The sequence below is a fragment of the Dama dama genome, chromosome 13, assembly GCF_033118175.1.
Source record: "Dama dama isolate Ldn47 chromosome 13, ASM3311817v1, whole genome shotgun sequence".
In the NCBI taxonomy this organism is placed as follows: Eukaryota; Metazoa; Chordata; class Mammalia; order Artiodactyla; family Cervidae; genus Dama; species Dama dama.
The window spans coordinates 12,059,083-12,077,431 of NC_083693.1; the positions used below are offsets into that span (position 1 = coordinate 12,059,083).

The 18,349-nt window shown below is 47.2% G+C and overlaps 1 protein-coding gene across 1 annotated transcript in view; it reads right to left on the reverse strand.

Annotated features, from left to right (window-relative positions):
• ATP10A (ATPase phospholipid transporting 10A (putative)) overlaps nt 1-18,349 on the reverse strand; it is a 180,452-nt gene that overhangs the window by 30,944 nt on the left and 131,159 nt on the right. The window contains exons 8-10 of the mRNA XM_061158551.1: nt 13,249-13,445; nt 11,681-11,875; nt 9,299-9,866 (exon numbers count right to left, since the gene is read on the reverse strand). Of these exons, the coding sequence (XP_061014534.1) occupies nt 9,299-9,866; nt 11,681-11,875; nt 13,249-13,445 (960 nt within the window). The remainder of the gene's footprint in view (nt 1-9,298; nt 9,867-11,680; nt 11,876-13,248; nt 13,446-18,349) is intronic.

The following is an 18,349-nucleotide window of genomic DNA, read 5'->3' on the forward strand; positions in this document are numbered from 1 at the left end:
ATCCAAGGTAAGAGAAACCCAAGTGAGACGGTAGGTGTTGCGAGAGGGCATCAAAGGGCAGACACACTGAAACCATAATTACAGAAAACTGGCCAATCTGATCACAGGACCACATCTTGTCTAACTCAATGAAAATAAGCCATGTCATGTGGGATCACCAAAGACGTACAGGTCACGGTGGAGAGGTCTGACAGAACGTGGTCCACTGGAGAAAGGAATGGCAAACCACTTCAGTATTCTTGCCTTGAGAACTCCATGAACAGTATGAAAAGGCAAAATGATGGGATACTGAAAGAGGAACTCTCCAGGTTGGTAGGTGCCCAATATGCTACTGCAGATCAGTGGAGAAATAACTCCAGAAAGAATGAAGGAATGGAGCCAAAGAAAAACAATACCCAGCTGTGGATGTGACTGGTGATAGAAGCAAGGTCCAATGCTATAAAGAGCAATATTGCATAGGAACCTGGAATGTTAGGTCCATGAATCATGGCAAATTGGAAGTGGTCAAACAGGAAATGCCAAGAGTGAATATCGACATTCTAGGAATCAGCAAACTAAAATGGACTGGAATGGGAGAATTTAACTCAGATGACCATTATATCTACTACTGTAGGCAGGAATCCCTTAGAAGAAATGGAGTGGCAATCATGGTCAACAAAAGAGTCCAAAATGCAGTACTTGGATGCAATCTCAAAAATGACAGAATGATCTCTGTTCATTTCCAAGGCAAACCATTCAATATCACCGTAATCCAAGCCTATGCCCCAACCAGTAACGCTGAAGAAGCTGAAGGTGAATGGTTCTATGAAGAACTACAAGACCTTTTAGAACTAACACCTAAAAAATATGTCCTTTTCATTATAAGGGACTGGAATGCAAAAGTAGGAAGTCAAGAAACACCTGGAGTAACAGGCAAATTTGGCTTTGGAGTACGGAATGAAGCAGGGCAAAGGCTAATAGAGTTTTGCCAAGAGAATGCATTGGTCATAGCAAACACCCTCTTCCAACAATACAAGAGAAGACTCTACATGTGGACATCACTAGATGGGCGACATCAAAATCAGATTGATTATATTTGTTGCAGCTAAAGATGGAGCTCTATACAGTCACCAAAGACAAGACCAGGAGCTGACTGTGGCTCAGATCATGAACTCCTCATTGCCAAATTCAGACTTAAACTAAAGAAAGTAGGGAAGACCACTAGACCATTCAGGTATGACCTAAATCAAATCCCTTATGACTATACAGTGGGAGTGAGAAATAGATTTAAGGGACTAGACCTGATAGAGTGCGTGATGAACTATGGAAAGAGGTTCATGACATTGTACAGGAGACAGGGGTCAAGACCAACCCCATGGAAAAGAAATGCAAAAAGGCAAAATGGTTGTCTGAGGAGGGCTTACAAATAGCTGTGAAAAGAAGAGAAGTGAAAAGCAAAGGAGAAAAGGAAAGCTATTCCCATTTGAATGCAGAGTTCCAAAGAATAGCAAGGAGAGATAAGAAAGCCTTCTTCAGTGATCAATGCAAAGAAATAGAGGAAAACAATAGAATGGGAAAGACTAGAGATCTCTTCAAGAAAATTAGAGATACCAAGGGAACATTTCATGCAAAGATGGGATCGATAAAGGACAGAAATTGTATGGACCTAACAGAAGCAGATGATATTAAAAAGAAGTGGCAAGAATACACAGAACTGTACAAAAAAGATCTTCACGACCCAGATAATCATGACAGTGTGATCACTCACCTAGAGCCAGACATCCTGGAATGTGAAGTCAAGTGGGCCTTAGAAAGCATCACTTCGAACAAAGCTAGTGGAGGTGATGGAATTCCAGTTTCAGCATCCTGAAAGATGATGCTGTGAAAGTGGAGGTGACGGAATTCCAGTTTCAGCATCCTGACAGATGATGCTGTGAAACTGCTGCACTCAATATGCCAGCAAATTGGAAAACTCAGCAGTGGCCACAGGACTGGAAAAGGTCAGTTTTCATTCCAATCCCAAAGAATGCTCAAACTACTGTACAATTATACTCATCTCACATGCTAGTAAAGTAATGCTCAAAATTCTCCAAGCCAGGCTTCAGCAGTACGTGAACTGTGAACTTCCAGATGTACAAGCTGGTTTTAGAAAAGGCAGAGGAACCAGAGATCAAATTGACAACATCTGCTGGATCATTGAAAAAGCAAGAGAGTTCCAGAAAAACATCTATTTCTGCTTTATTGACTACGCCAAATCCTTCGACTGCATGGATCACAATAAACTGGAAAATTCTGAAAGAGATGGGCATAACAGACCACCTGACCTGCCTCTTGAGAAACCTGGATGCAGATGAGGAAGCAACAGTTAGAACTGGACATGGAACAACAGACTGGTTCCAAATAGGAAAAGGAGTATGTCAAGGCTGTATATTGTCACCCTGCTTATTTAACTTATATGCAGAGTACATCATGAGAAACGCTGGACAGGAAGAAGCACAAGCTGGAATCAAGATTGCCAGGAGAAATATCAATAACCTCAGATATGCAGATAATACCACCCTTATGCCAGAAAGTGAAGAGGAACTAAAAAGCTTCTTGATGAAAGTAAAAGAGGAGAGTGAAAAATTTGGCTTAAAGCTCAACATTCAGAAAACTAAGACATGGCATCTGGTCCCATCACTTCATGGGAAATAGATGGGGAGACAGTGGAAATAGTGTCAGACTTTATTTTCTGGGCCCAAAATCACTGCAGATGGTGACTGCAACCATGAAATTAAAAGATGCTTACTCCTTGGAAGGAAAGTTATGACCAACCTAGATAGCATATTAAAAAGCAGAGACATTACTTTGCCAATAAAGGTCCGTCTAGTTGAGGCTATGGTTTTTGCAGTGGTCATGTATGGATGTGAGAGTTGGACTGTGAAGAAAGCTGAGCACCGAAAAATTGATGCTGTTGAACTGTAGAGTTGGAGAAGACTCTTGAGAGTCCCTTGGACTGCAAGGAGATCCAACCAGTCCATTCTAAAGGAGATCAGTCCTGGGTGTTCACTGGAAGGACTGATGTTGAAGCTGAAACTCCAGTACTTTGGCCACCTCATGCAAACAGCTGACTGACTGGAAAAGACCCTGATGCTGGGAGGGATTGGGGTCAGGAGGAGAAGGGGACGACAGAGGATGAGATGGCTGGATGGCATCACTGACTCGATGGAGATAAGTTTGAGTAAACTCCGGGAGTTGGTGATGGACAGGGAGGCCTGGCGTGCTGAGGATTCATGGGGTCACAGAGTCGGACACGACTGAGCGAGTGAACTGAACTTATAGCAAATGCTAAAGGAAGTTCTCTAGGCAGGAAACACAAGACATGGAAAAGACCTACACAAAATAAACCCAAAACAATTAAGAAAAGCACTGATAAGATCATACATATCGATAATTATATTAAATGTAAATGGATTAAATGTACCAACCAAAAGACACAGACTGGCTGGGGGGATGAAAACTTTTATGTACATGCATGCATTTATCACATACTCTGTTTGATCCTTCAAACTGTATGTAATTATTTTATATTGTTAAGTTAATCATGTTTATATTGTTAAGTTAATCATTCCAGTAAATATATATATGTTAAGAAAAAATTAAGATAAAATAAAAATTTTTTGTCTAGCTATTGATTATGATAACTGATAAACATCTTTCACTTGTGATCTAGTAACTATCTCACTTAACACCACTGTATTATAATTGGTCAACAGAAAAATAATAGAACTCTATATCACCAAAACTATCATTTAATAGAAAAACCTGTAATCACCTTTTAAAATCCAGATGCATATCATAATTATCTTGAAATTTTTCAAAAAATACAAATGGTCAGGTATTGGTTTTTTTTTTCTTCCAGAGCTCCAGATACGTTTCCAGTGAGCAGTCATGTTTAAAAACAACTCAGCTATATGATGATATTTTACTTTTATCCAGTTTGTTTTACTTTTTCTATTTTATATTTAGTGCTGCCATTTCATTTCGTTTATATTTGCCAATTTCTCCGTCTCTTCTTCTTTTTGTGTGTTCTTTTCAGGCCTTTATCAAGTATAGTAGAAAAGCTTTTGTATACATATATATACATATTTTAGAAAACCTCCAATTTTTGCCTAACTAAAAAATGTACAACATTTTGATTGCACTTGTTTGGCTTAGTATGAATAGAATGCTAGATTTCTAACTAAAAAAAATAGATATGCAACAAGCAACAAAGGTTTACTCTATAGCACAGGGAAAAATAGTCAATATCTTATAATAGCCTATAATGGAAAATAACTTCAAAAATAATATATGTGTATATGTATAACTGAATCGCCTTGCTGTGCACTTGAAACACTATAACTCAACTATATTTCAATAAATATATATATTAAGAAAAAATTAACATAAAAAATAAAAAGAAACTCATCATATTTTTGGCTCTTTTTAATATCATGTGTTGAAATGAGCATTTCACATAACAAACCTCATAAAGAGTAATCAATTTATAACAGAAAAAAAATTTTATCATCCTAAAAACACAAGGTGTTTACTTATATATGGAAATCCTTTTGAATTTATGAAAGTCAGATGTTTTACTTAAAGGCTTGATCATATAGAAAGCATATGCAGAACATTTTAAAGAAAATGCTTAAGTGTCTAGAACTTAAAATTCTTTCATGATCTATTTACAGAAATATTTTTCAAAAGACTAGTAATATAATAGTCTATGGTTTACAGTATTATTTTGCAGTGTTTGCATACTGATTCATAGAATACAATATTTTCCACAATGAAAAATACTATTTGACTTGCCTTTAAAACTATCTGAACTTTATTTTGTTTCATTAGTTGAGGATCTGTGCAAGGTAGATCAACATAAATGTCCTAAGTTATACAGTGGTTTAGAAGACTTTTGCTATAATAATGAGAGAAACTTGTCAGATGGGTAAAATCTAGATAATTCTACATACTCTGAGGAATCCATGCCATGGTTGCCCTTGCTTGTAAATATGTGGAATGTTTCTAACTGCCTATAAGCTTGTGTTCAAACTCAATACTGCATTTACTAGCATATTTGTTTCATTAGTAGGCTAGTGGGCTTCCTGGTGGCTCAGACGGTAAAGCGTCTGTCTGCAATGCTGGAGACCCGGGTTCGATCCCTGGGTTGGGAGGATCCCCTGGAGAAGGAAATGGCAACCCACTCCAGTACTCTTGCCTGGAAAATCCCATGGACAGAGGAGCCTGGTAGGCTACAGTCCATGGGGTCGAAAAGAGTCGGACACGACTGAACGACTTTACTTTACTACCTGATGTCTAAGATAATGTTGGATGAATACAGTTATCACTACTGGAAGAAAAAAAAAAAAGAAATTTAGGACTTCCCTGGCAGTTTGGTGGTTGAGAACCTGCCTGCCTGGGGAAAGCTGACCATAAGCCCAGTCAGCTCTCTGATATAGGACCTGCGAGAACACTGTTAACCTTCTAGATCTGTGCTCTCCATGGAGAAGACAGTCCCCTCAACAGACCAAAGACTGGTCCCCTGGGAGAAAAAATCACATTACAAATAGAGCACAGATATATGTACGGTACATAAATAAATATACAGGATATCCATGGCATTAAAATGCCATGGAGGAATAGTTAGAAAAAATATATCTAAAAAGACTCCTTAAGCGGGCAATAATAAGAAAAGAGTGAAAAAAGGAAAACACTGCCTACATTGCTTTGCTTAGGAATATAAATTTCCTGACAAGATGACACTGAACGTCATGTTAATCTTGAATAACTCCTGTTATTCACTCCTGTAAACTCCGTTTACTCCTCTTATTGTGACAGTATTATTCCAGATTCTGACTATCATTTGAGCAAAGACATGTCTAACTGAGACTCTGGAATTAACACTAAGGAAGTACTTGAGCTGTCCAGAGGGCGAGGGGAAGCCTGCACACCAGGGAAGGAGCAGGGAGCAGGGCCTGTGATGCTGCTGTTAGCTACAGCCGTCCAAACAAAACGAGAGTGGGAGAAGGCACGGTGGGCACTGGGGACCCAGGACGCCCTGGAGGGGGGTGAGGTCACACACCACGCAGGCTGAAGGCCATCCAGCCCAGCAGGGAGACGTGGTGACTGCCGCGCTCGCCCATCCCTCCTCCTTGACACCTGCCCTCGGAGGAGGGTGGAGTCATCACAACATCGCCATACAAAGTGACACCTGGACTGAGCCTCAGGCAAGTGAATCTTAAGAAGAAGAAACTAGAGGGAAGGGAAAGGATCCAGCTTATACTTTATACCTGGAACACACCAGGCACTGTGCTGAAGCCTGGACAGGGGTTCCTGGGAGGTTAGCATCCTGATTTCCTTCGTACAGATGGGAAAAGAGGCACAGGGAGAGTGACATGTCCAGGGTCACCCCAGCCCATAATGTAGACTTGGGATTTGAACAGAGATCTGTAGGTAACGGGTGGGTGGAGTCCCTGCTTGCCACCCGATCCCACACAATGTACTGCCAGGGCAGGTGAGATGCAGCCATGTCCTGGGAATTTGGCACAGTGCCCATCCACAGTCAGCTTAGCCTCCATGTGCCTTTTATGTAAAAGTGCTGTGAGCTCTCTGAAGAAGGTACTGGACACTCATATGCCCCCCTCACTTTATCACCTGCACAAAGTAGAGCAGCCTGGCCATATAAAGGACTGCTCCATACCCTGCCCACCCCACTCCCAAAGTGAAAGCTGAATGATTTATGCACAATGTCAAGGTGTCACTGATAACTTCAGGACCATCTCAGAGCTATCCCTTTTCTTGAAAAACCACTGGGGGCTCTGAACATCCTAAATCTTAAATTGCCTGGCATCTGTATGTAGCTATGACCTATCCAAACCTATGTGAAGGGCACGCTGCTCGGAAATTCCCAGAGGAAGGCAGAGATCCACAGAAACTGCTTATTTTTCAGGTGCCCCCTTCAATGTCATGGTTTGGGCACCACCAAGCCTCGACCTGTTTGCTCCATGGTGCAATGGATGGGAGGCTCTGTTTCTCGTCTGTGGTTAATTACTCCCAGAGACCCACAGGAGGAGGCTGGTAAAACAGAAGAGCTACGCTGGGGTGCAGGACCACGTGGAGAGGCCTGGGAGGCTCCCTAGTTGTGCACATGGGCTCTCTTCACCCCCGACCTTGAAGCTGACTCTGAGTGACAGAAGTCTCATTTGTGCTTTGTCTAGAAATTTGAGGCTTTCTACTCATTGCTCTCGAGCCCTTGTGTACCTCAGCAGGCTCCCTCCCCTCTCTCTGGTGCCGAGGGTGAGCCTCTCCTCCCATCCCACTGCATCCTGCTTGCTGGAGCTGGTCTAGGTTTTTGTCTTATCCATGACCCACTGAACGTGGTAAAGTCTGAAACACAGGGTTCATTAAACTGTCTTTAATACAAGGCTGCGGGATAGGACAAAAGTGGTATTTTTGCAGTAGAATAAAATCTGCTCAGATAATTGCCATACCTCTGTTTTCCTTTTGTGTGATTGAAAAATCAAATTTCAGAATGAAAGAGGCTCCTGTAATTCAAAATCACCCTGTAAGTTGAATTCTAAGTCCACCCTAAGCAGAAGGACCATAGAGTTGGGAAGGCAAAACCCTGCCATGGGGTAGGTCATTCCCAGACAGACCACTGAAACAGCTTTTAGAGACACATCTGCGATTCGCTCAGCTGCCTTTGGGAGGCAACAGCTCCTTGACAGGAAAATGGATTTCCCATCCTGTGCACTTTCCCTTAATTGGAAAGAGTCTGGTCCTGAGGCACTGAGATCAAGGTAAGAGGACCACGGGAAGCAAAGTGGTATCCCCTAGCTCTGTTTACGGGTCCAGAAGGCCATATCCAGCAGACGGAGTTTCACACAAGGGGTACCCAGAGCTGTTTCCAGGATACAGCAGAGAGGCGGGCTGTGGTCCCTCTCCCACCTGCCATCTACCCTGCTCCTCTCCCCTGGAGGTCAGATATGCCCTTGTTTGTCCTCCTGACACAGAGAAAGGTGTGACCAGGTTTACTAGTGGGGCCCTGGGTCCTCCCTCTCCCAAGTCCCAGAAGCTTATTTTTTCAGGTGCCCCCTTCAATGTCATGGTATGGGCACCATCATGCTTTGACCCGTTTGCTCCATGGTGCAGTGGATGGAAGGCTCTGGTTCTTATCTGTGGTTAATTACTCCCAGAGATCCACAGGAGGAGGCTGGTGCAAACAGGAAGGCTACACTGGGGCTGAAGGACCACGTGGAGAGGTCTAGGAAGCTCCTCTGCAAGTTGTCTGCTAAACAAAAGTTCCACCTTCTATAACAGTGGTTTCTGAACTACTCTTTTTCAACCTCAATGTTACATGGAAGTCCAGTGTTGCAGGGAAGAGTCAATTCTAGCTTCACGTTGGAACTACTTCTTTGACTTGCTTTTTGTTGCTTTTGCTGTTAAAATCATACATAATGGCCTGCCTCCAGAGGACCCTGCCCCTCTAACTGACTGGTAAACTAAAGTGTCTTTGTTCAGCTCAAGAGAGATAATCTGATCTTGCCCAGTGGTGAATGGATGCAATGAAAAAGAGATTAACACATCCCTTCCCAGATACTGGCCATTCCCAGAGACTTTTTGCAAGACTAATGGCCCTTCATACTTCACTTCTCCTCTCTCTCTCTATTCTGCCTTTCGACTTTAATTCCTTACTGCTTCTCTCTCTGGTTCTATAAAAGAACCTGGCATCCAGGCCCTGCAACATGGTTATTTTGAGACATTAGTCTGCCATCTTCTCGGTCTGCCAGCTTTCTGAATAAAGTCATATTCCTTGCCTCCACATCTCCTTTCTCACATTCACTGGCCTGTCACGCGGTGAGCAGAGCGAGCTTGGACTCAGTCAAACTAGTACAGAAGAGGCCAAGATGGAACTTCTTGGCCCAAAGTTGTCCGGAGGCCAGAAGCCCCCACTGTGGGCTGAAGTCACTCCACAGATGGCTAAAAATCATGGCCAGGGCCTCACAGATGCCCCAGGTCCAGGCAAGGAGAGGCAGAAAGGAGCCTTTTGGGGCTTCTAGTCTAAACGTTCTTAATCTTCATCCCGAGTCAGACCTGATGCAGGACCTCACCCTCAGGAATTTCAGACCTCAGAGAACTTCTGAGGCAAGTTCAGGCTCCAAAGCTCCCCATCTGCTGGATCCTCCCCCATCCTCCATTCTAGCCCAAACCCTTGAGCGCAGTAAAAGGCCACCCAGTGGGGAGGGGCTGGTTTCTCGGGAACCCCCGCAGCGGGGAGCTGCCCGCGGGGTGCAGGTACCTGTGGAGCAGGGCAGCAGGAGGTCCATGACCACCGAGTCGGCGCCCTTGGTGTACACGTTGATCTCGTCCGTGAGGGGGTGCCTGATCACCACCGACATCCTCTTGCGGATGGAGTCGAAGCCCAGCGTGTGCAGGAGCTCGAAGGTGAGACTGCCCAGGTGCGGCAGCTCCACCGACACCTGGTCGTGCAGCCGGCCCACGAGGGCGCAGCTGTAGGCGCGGGCAGCGTGCACGAGCGCCGCCTCGTCTGGACTCTCGGCCTCATAGCGCAGCTCTGGCCTGGGCTCCGGCCCCGTCGCGGAGTGGTCTGCGGTCCAGCCGCCCGCCGCGCTGCTGTAGCCATTGCTGGCGAGCTGTGGGGCCCCGGCGCCCAGCCTCTCCTCCAGCCTGCGCAGCGTGCCGTCGTTGGCCAGCGTGGACAGGAGGCCGGCCTTGGGCGCGGACTTGGCGGCCACGCTCGCGCTCCCGACGCTGCTGCCGCCCAAAGTCAGGCGACTGGGTGTGAACTTCCGGAGGAAATCTTCGATGGTCTTCACCGGGGACTTGAGCTCGAAGCGCACCCTCACCTGGCAGGGCAGCAATCAGAAGGTAGGTGAGGCATCTCCCCAGAGGCCTCACCCCAGCCCCCACAGGGCTGCCCTCCACTTCCCCAGGGGGTGCTGAACGTGGATTTTCTATTTCCCCCTGAAAACTGCAACCAGAGCCAGCATGCCTTCCTTGAGACCACCCCTTGGCTCTCGAGGGCACCTCAACACAGGTCCTGCCACATGCTTTCTTTCAGAATGTGACTGACTGTAGCGTAGGCACTGGGTGGCCCGTGATGCCCAAGACTAGACTTTGGGACTGTCCCCTCATGGCAGTTCCCTTGCTTTTCACAAACTTCCCAGAAGTGGGCCTGCCACTGCCTGGAACAAACCTTGCCTTTTTTTTTTTTTTTTTTTTCCCAATTAAAAAAATCATTTAACAAAATTTATACATTCTTTTGGAATTACATCCATAAAAAAATTTAAGTTTACACAAAATTTCCCAAACCCCAAAGAATCTTTCCTAGAGACACGTTCACATGCAGTCTGAGGAGTCTGCTCCCTGCATGGAGCTCACGCATATGTCACCGTGGGCACAACACTGTTCAGTCACGTTGGAGTTTCTCTTACTTACTCGGTAACTTCAACAACACCTGGGTCAGTCAAGTAGGGTCTAGCCTAGAAACCAGATGCCTCTTCAGCACAGTGCTCCAGAGGAGCTGAAGAGGGTGGAGGAAGGGCCCTGGGGGATGCAGAGGCTGCTGAGAGCTGATCTCCGGCAGGAAGTGGCCCATCCAGGGCTGGCGGCACAAGCCTGTGGTCTCTCAGTGGCAAAGCCCATTTGCTTGAGACCCACTGGGCCCCTGGGGCTTCTCCAGGTGAGTGAGGTGTGAGCAGAGCCTGGAGGAGTCCCACTGCTGCCAAACATGCTGCTGCCACTGCCGCAGACAGGCAAGAGGTCCCTGTTCTCCCTTTGTCACCCCCCAGCGGCTTCACCAGCAGAACCTGCTGGCAGGGCTGAACTGAGGAAGGGGCCTGGGAGAGTCGGGGGCGACGTCAGGAGACAGGCCTATGGCGTGCGCTCACCCAGGAACCTTCACACGTGTCCACTTAGAGTTGCTTGGCTGTACACACTCAGCCATGCTTAGGTGCACCCTCCCTCTGGGTCCACCTGGAGGAGTGCTCGGCTTAAAGAGGCGCCTTTCACACATGAAACGTTCCTCTCTTTGGAGAAAATCTTGATGTTAACCCAAGCAAAACCCAACTTGGGTATTGTTATGTTTCCACCACCTTAAGTAACTTGCCACTGATTCTCAACCACTTTGAGAATGCCGGTGTTTTAACAAGCTTTATTAGCATCATGGATATTTCCTGTGTGCAAAACCCTACTCTGAGACTTTTCCCTAAATCCCACCGTTGCCCCCACATCCCAGAAGGGGAGTCTGAGACACAGGAGGGGCCTGGCTTATGGTGACGGTGCAAGTCCAGGCAGCTCCTCCCTGGGCCCCAGCCTGTCCTCTGCGTTCCGAGGCTCTGGTCAGCACGGAGGCAGCCAGCCCCCAGCCCCGCCCGCCTCGAGCCCCACCTGGACGCTCTGTGCCCGTCTCACCCCAGGCTCGGTAGCCGTTTCTGGCTGGCTGTCCTCTCCCTCTTGACCACAATCCTGGCGTCTGCCCACTATAGTCTGGGGATGTCCCTGCAGAGCTGTGGGGCTGGTGTGCCCTGTCTGAAGCCCTCATTGCACCTCTGAAAGCTGAGAGTGGTGCACGGTGACCCAGGCTCCCTCTCAGGAAGACAGACACCGCATCCAGGCCCAGGCCTCTGTGGGCTTCCAGGACGGAAGCTCCAGAACTTGCCTTTTGTCGTGGCTGATCTGGGGACGTGACCACCACTGTGTTGCAGATGGTGAGCGCAATGAAGAAGTCGAAAACGTCAGACAGCTCGGGGGAGAGGTGGTCCAGCGGGTGCTCCTGGTGCCTCGCAGAGGCCAGGCACCTGCCGCACTCACGCACCTTCTCCAGCAGCTTCGGGTCGGGTGTTACGTCCTTCTCCTGAGGAGGACACAGAGGCCGGGTGTCAGTCTGACCCAGGGACCGGCCCACTGTTCCTTTGATGCTTGACTATTTAGGGCATCTCGATTTTACCAGAAGCTGTAAACAGGCTTGCACTTCACACATACCCGCCACTTTATAGACAAACTGTATGTCATCTTAATTGTATAAGAATATACACTCTACAAATGAAATGAAATGCACATATTTTTATATATAAGAAGGTACATATGTTCTGTTTATAAAATAATGCCTCCAAGAATATATATTACAAAGTAACACATCTTACTCAGACAGATTTGGAGAAATAAGAGAATTATAGGAAAAATGTAGCAGGTCTCTATTACACTACCTCATAGTAATACATACTTTTTGAAAAACATGCTTCTCTGCTTTTCCTTCATCTTTTTTTTCTATACATTTACATTTTAGTCAAAATACTTTATATGTAAATAGCAGTTTCCATTTCTACAAAGACCTTGTATTGCCTCAACTTTACCAGGCCTTTAACAGACTTTTGAAAACATACTTTTTAACAGCTTCAAAACAGACATAGTTTATCTGCCCATTCCTTTATCACTGGGTGTATTTCTTCACTGTTTTATTGATGTAAATGATGCACTGATAAGCTTCTATGCACAGAAGTTCTTCACTAAATCAATAACTGCCTAGGTCAGAGAGTTGTTGTTTAGTTACCAAGTCGTGTCTGACTTTTCTGGAACATTTCAAATATTTCTGACCCGTACTGACTCCAAAACTGGTATCAGGAAAGGCTGGGAGAGATTTCCAGCACGTCCCCCTGCTGCCTGGGGTGGGAGCTCCCTGTCACATACCCCATGCAGACCCACCAACCAACGACCACGTGTCTAGGTGACCTCGATTCAAACAGCACCTTCTGTATACGTTTCCAAGGACATAAAAGAATGAGGCCACCACACGTGAGAACCGATTCTCCCTCACTGGAAGATCTTTCAGAGGTTGTCACTCATGCACCTCTGGAAATTTCCCTACCAGAGAATGGTCCATAAATGTTTGGGTGGCTGACAAGGCAAGGGATGAATTTGGGCTCATCTAATTCACTCTTTTTCTTTAACTTGGGTTTTTTTCCACAGCTGTCATCTTGCCCTGATACTGTATTCATCTCGTAGGAAAGGATGGACTTCCTTTGCTTCCTCCATCCGAGTGGTCACTCGCAGTTCCCAACCTGAGAAGTCTGGGAAGGCAGCTGTGCCACTGTTTCAGGAAAGATTCTGTGAAGTGGGGAGAAGACACTGTCCAGAAAAACGCTCCCCGACTGAACACAGGAAACCCCCCACGCAAGAGCAGGCGCCTTCGGTGAAGAGGGGCGGTCACGGGAGGGCAGGAGGACTCACCATGGGGCTGCTGAAGGCCGTGAGCTCAGTCAGCATGCTGACGCGCCGGGCCTCCGCGCGGCTGCCCGTGCGCCGGTGCGCCCTGCTGCTCTGGCTCTGGTGGCCCCCGGCGCCCCCTCGCAGGGGCAGTGAGCCCCCCCTGGGGACCACCTCCTCCTCCTCTGAGTCTGCCTCCTGGTACCTGGCCAGACGCTGGGCTGTGGAGAGACGGACACCAAGTCACGCTTGGTGGGGAGGCCAGGCGTGAAACTGAGGGATCTGGGCTCCAACGAGGTGCACGCTGGGTGTCCCCTGGCCCTCTCCCCCTTCTCTCTGATGGCGAGGCCACGTTTGACAGGGGTTTCCACTGAGGGACGAGCGCCGTTCCCATTTACATGTCCCTCCAGTGAACTCACAGGGCTTACATTCTCAACTCCAGTTCACAGATGAGAAGCCTGGGTCTCAGCTTGTTAAGGCCACAGGATGCAGGGGTGAGGATGTCGCCCAGGCCCACAGGTTGCAAAGCTCAGGTCCCATCCATGACGGCACAGGGGCCGTCCCATCCCACAGAAAGTCAGATGTGGGTGGAGTCACACATGGCCCCTCTGTTCAGCAGAGCCCCAGTGTGAATGGGGTGCGTGGGCAGGAGGGCTGGAAGGCCCACAGAGGAGCTGGGCTCCAGGCTTGGACCTTCATCCCGAGACCACTGGGCCACCTGCTCACTGGGACCATTAGGACAGATCATGCCTTGAGCGTCTGCCTTGCGGTCAAGCAGAAATAGCAGTTCTCGGGCTGTGTGGAGGGTACTCTCCTGAAGAGGCTCCTTGCTCACGGTCAGGTGGGGAGTGGGTGCCGTGGTCACCCCATGAGGATGCACACTTCCCACCGGGGAGGCTCACACCCTCCTGGGCTCGCCCAGCGGGGATGAACGCCCGCTAAGCAGCGGGGGACAAACGCCCTCTGAGCTGCCCCCAGCAGGCAGCGCTCTGCTGAGGCCCGTGACCGTGATTCTGCGCTTGAGCCCTAGGGGGCGCCGGGGAGCAAGAGTCCCTGAAGCTGCCAGGGCAGCGGTGAATCAGAGGGAAGTGCACCGCGCTGCGGCTTGCTAACACGGGCTCTCAACACGTCTTCTCAGCTTTACCCGGTTAGCTCTGCGTCTTCCATCATGGATGAACAGCAGGAGACCATCACAGGGACCAAAACAAGCAACTACTACAGGCCTCCAGGGCAGGCCTGGTGCTGGGTGGCAGCTGGGGGCAGCCTGTGCAAGGGGCTGAGAGAGGCGCCCCATGTGGGCTTGCCAGGGCATGGGCTGTCATGCGGGCCAGGCCCTGAACTCAGCATCTTCCTCGTGAAGACTTTTCTTTAGCGATAAGGAAAGGGATCCAACTAGTCCATCCTAAGGAGATAAGTCCTGGGTGTTCATTGGAAGGACTGAGGCTGAAGCTGAAACTCCAATACTTTGGCCACGTCATGAGAAGAGTTGACTCATTGGAAAAGACCCTGATGCTGGGAAAGACTGAAGGTGGGAGGAGACGGGGACGACTGAGGATGAGATGGTTGGATGGCAACAGCCACTCGACGGACATGAGTTTGAGTAAGCTCCAGGAGTTGGTGAGGGACAGGGAGGCCTGGTGTGCTGCAGTCCATGGGGTCACAGAGAGTTGGACACAACTGAGCGACTGAACTGACTGAAGGAAAGGGAAGTTACCTGCCCATGGACGACCAGCTGTGTAACTGCCAACCCCAGGATTCCACCTCAGGAGCTCCTAATCCCAGGAAAAGACTCCTGCACACACCGCTCTGAACCCACACCTCAGTCACCTGGCAGTGTGGTGCTGAGGGTGGCAGAGAAGGGCAAAGCCAGGACCGGGCATATCCAGCTCCTGGGCATGGACACTACGAGTGTGGTGTCAGCCTCCCAGGGCACACCGGCCTGCCCACGCTCCCACAGCAGTGGTAGATGTTAGCCTGAGAGTGGCCATCCCTCAGGCCACCACTGATGTGTCCGTGTTGTGTGAGTGGGCAGCAGTGGCCTTGGGTCCTTAGGGACGATGGGAATGAGAGGCAGCTGACACTTGACCCTGGTCCTGCACTGTCACCAGGACACGAGGTAGAGAGGGATGTGCCTATGGTCTGTGTGGCCAGTTCAAGTACATGTGAGCTGGGCTTACTGCTCAGAGCCAAACTGACCTGAATTCATTTTACTAATTGATCTGAGATGTTAGACCATGGCACCACCCACAGAGGGAGACCTTGGCCCTGAGGATCACTGATCATTACTCTTCCTTAAAACACACTTCAGATACACCTGGCTGTTTCTACCTTCCCCGGCAATGCTTTCCTGTGTCTTCTGGGGTGATGGACCGCTCTGGTTTTATGGTAAGCATCTGACAACTCTCACAATCTTTATGTAATCTTACTTGGAATTCTGCCCACAGAGCCCCAGTTCCAGTTTAACGGCTGACTTTAGACCTGGTCCTCTGAGTCCTTCACAACCAGGCTGAGTTCTGCTTCTAGGACTCCAAGTTGTTCTGCACAAGTCCGAAGAGTCAGGGAAGGGGCAAGCCAGAGAAAGAGGCAGGTGGGTAGATGGGACACTGTTCCTGACCATTTATCACTGGTGGCAAATAAAACATTAAACAAATTGGATATGTTCCTATGCCTTCTATAAGCTTCCATAAGCCTCTTATCCTTATCCATTAGAGGGCAGACAGAGTTAAAACCACAATCACAGAAAACTAACCAAACTGATCACATGGACCAGAGTCTTGTCTAGCTCAAGAAAACTATGAGCCAGACTGGTAGGGCCACCCAAAACGGACAGGTCATGGTAGAGAATTCTGACAAAACGCGGTCCACTGGAGAAGGGAATGGCAAGCCACTTCAGTATTCTTGCCTTGAGAACCCCATGAACAGTCTGAAAAGGCAAAAAGATAGGACACTGAAGGATGAACTCCCCAGGTCGGTAGGTGCCCAGCATGCTACTGGAGAAGAGTGGAGAAATAACTCCAGAAAGAATGAAGAGATGGAGCCAAAGTGAAAACAACACCCACTTGTGGATGTGACTGGTGATGGAAGTAAAGTCTGATGTTGTAAAGAACAATACTGCATAGGAACCTAGAATGTTAGGTCCATGAATCAAGGTAAATTGGAAGTAGTCAAACAGGAAATGGCAAGAGTGAACATTGACATTTTAAGAATCAGTGAACTAAAATGGACTGGAATGGCTGAATTTAACTCAGATGACCATTATAACTACTATTGTGGCCAGGAATCCCTTAGAAAAAATGGACTAGCCATCATGGTCAATAGAAGACTCTGAAATGCAGTAGGTGGATGCAATCTCAAAAATGAGAGAATGATCTCTGTTCATCTTCAAGGCAAACCATTCAATATCACAGCAATCCAAGTTTATGCCCTGACCAGTAATGCTGAAGAAGCTGAAATTGAAAGGTTCTTAGAAGACCTACAAAATGTTCTAGAACTAACACCGCAAAAAAAGTCCTCTTCACTACAGGGGACTGGAATGCAAAAGTAGGAAGTCAAGAGCTACCTGGAGTAACAGGCAAATTTGGCCTTGGAATACAAAACAAAGCTGGTCAGGGATTAACAGAGTTTTCCAAGAGAACACCCTCTTCCAACAACACAAGAGACAACTCTACACATGGACATGACCAGACGGTCAACACTGAAATCAGATCGATTATATTCTTTGCAGCCAAAGATGGAGAAGCTCTATACAGTCAGCAAAAACAAGACCGGGAGCTGACTGTGGCTCAGATCATGAACTCCTTATTGCCAAAGTCAGACTTATGTTGAAGAAAGTAGGGAAAACCACTAGACCATTCAGGTATGACCTAAATCAAATCCCTTACAGTGGAAGTAACAAATATATTCAAGGTATTAGACATGAAAGACAGAGTGCCTGAAGAACTATAGAAAGAGGTTTGTGACACTGTACAGGAGGCAGTGATCAAGACCATCTCCAAGAAAAAGAAATGCAGAAAGGCAAAATGGTTGTCTGAGGAGGCCTTAGAAATATAGCTGAGAAAAGAAGAGAAGCTAAAGGCAAAGGGGAAAAGGAAAGATATACCCACTTGAATGCAGAGTTCCAAAGAATAGCAAGAAGAGATAAGAAAGCCTTCCTCATCGATCACTGCAATGAAATAGAGGAAAACAATAGAATGGAAAAGACTAGAGATCTCTTCAAGAAAATTAGAGATACCAAGGGAACATTTCATGCAAAGATGAGTACAATAAAGGACAGAAATGGTAGGGACCTAACAGAAGCCAAAGATATTAAGAAGAGGTGGCAAGAATACACAGAAGAACTGTACAAAAAAGATCTTCATGACTCAGATGATCACAATGGTGTGATCACTCACCTAGAGCCAGACGTCCTGGAATGTGAAGTCAAGGGTTCCTAAGCCTTCCTAAGGCTTCCTAAGGCTTCCTGGGTCTTAGGAAGCATCACTACAAACAAAGCTAGTGGAGGTGATGGAATTTCAGTTGACCTATTTTAAATCCTGAAAGATGATGCTGTGAAAGTGCTGCACTCAACATGCCAACAAATTTGGAAAACTTAGCAGTGGCCACAGGACTGGAAAAGGTCAGTTTTCATTCCAATCCCTAAGAAAGGCAATGTCAAAGAATGCTCAAAGTACCACACAATTGCACTCATCTCACACGCTAGCAAAGTAATGCTCAAAATTCTCCAAGCCAGGCTTCAACAGTACATGAACTATGAGCTTCCAGATGTTCAAGTCAGATTTAGAAAAGGCAGAGGAACCAGAGGTCAAATTGCCAACATCCACTGGACCATCAAAAAAGCAAGAGAGTTCCAGAAAAACATCTGCGTTTGCTTCCTTGACTACACCAAAGCCTCTGACTGTGTGGATCACAACAAACTGTAGAAAATTCTGAAAGAGAGGGGAATTCCAGACCACCTGACCTGCCTCCTGAGGCAGGTCAAGAAGCAACAGTTAGAACAGGACATGGAACAACGCAATGTTCCCAAATCAGGAGGGGAGTACACCAAGGCTATATCTTGTCACCCTGCTTATTTAACTTATATGCAGAGTACATCATGCGAAATGCCAGGCTGGATGAAGCGCAAGCT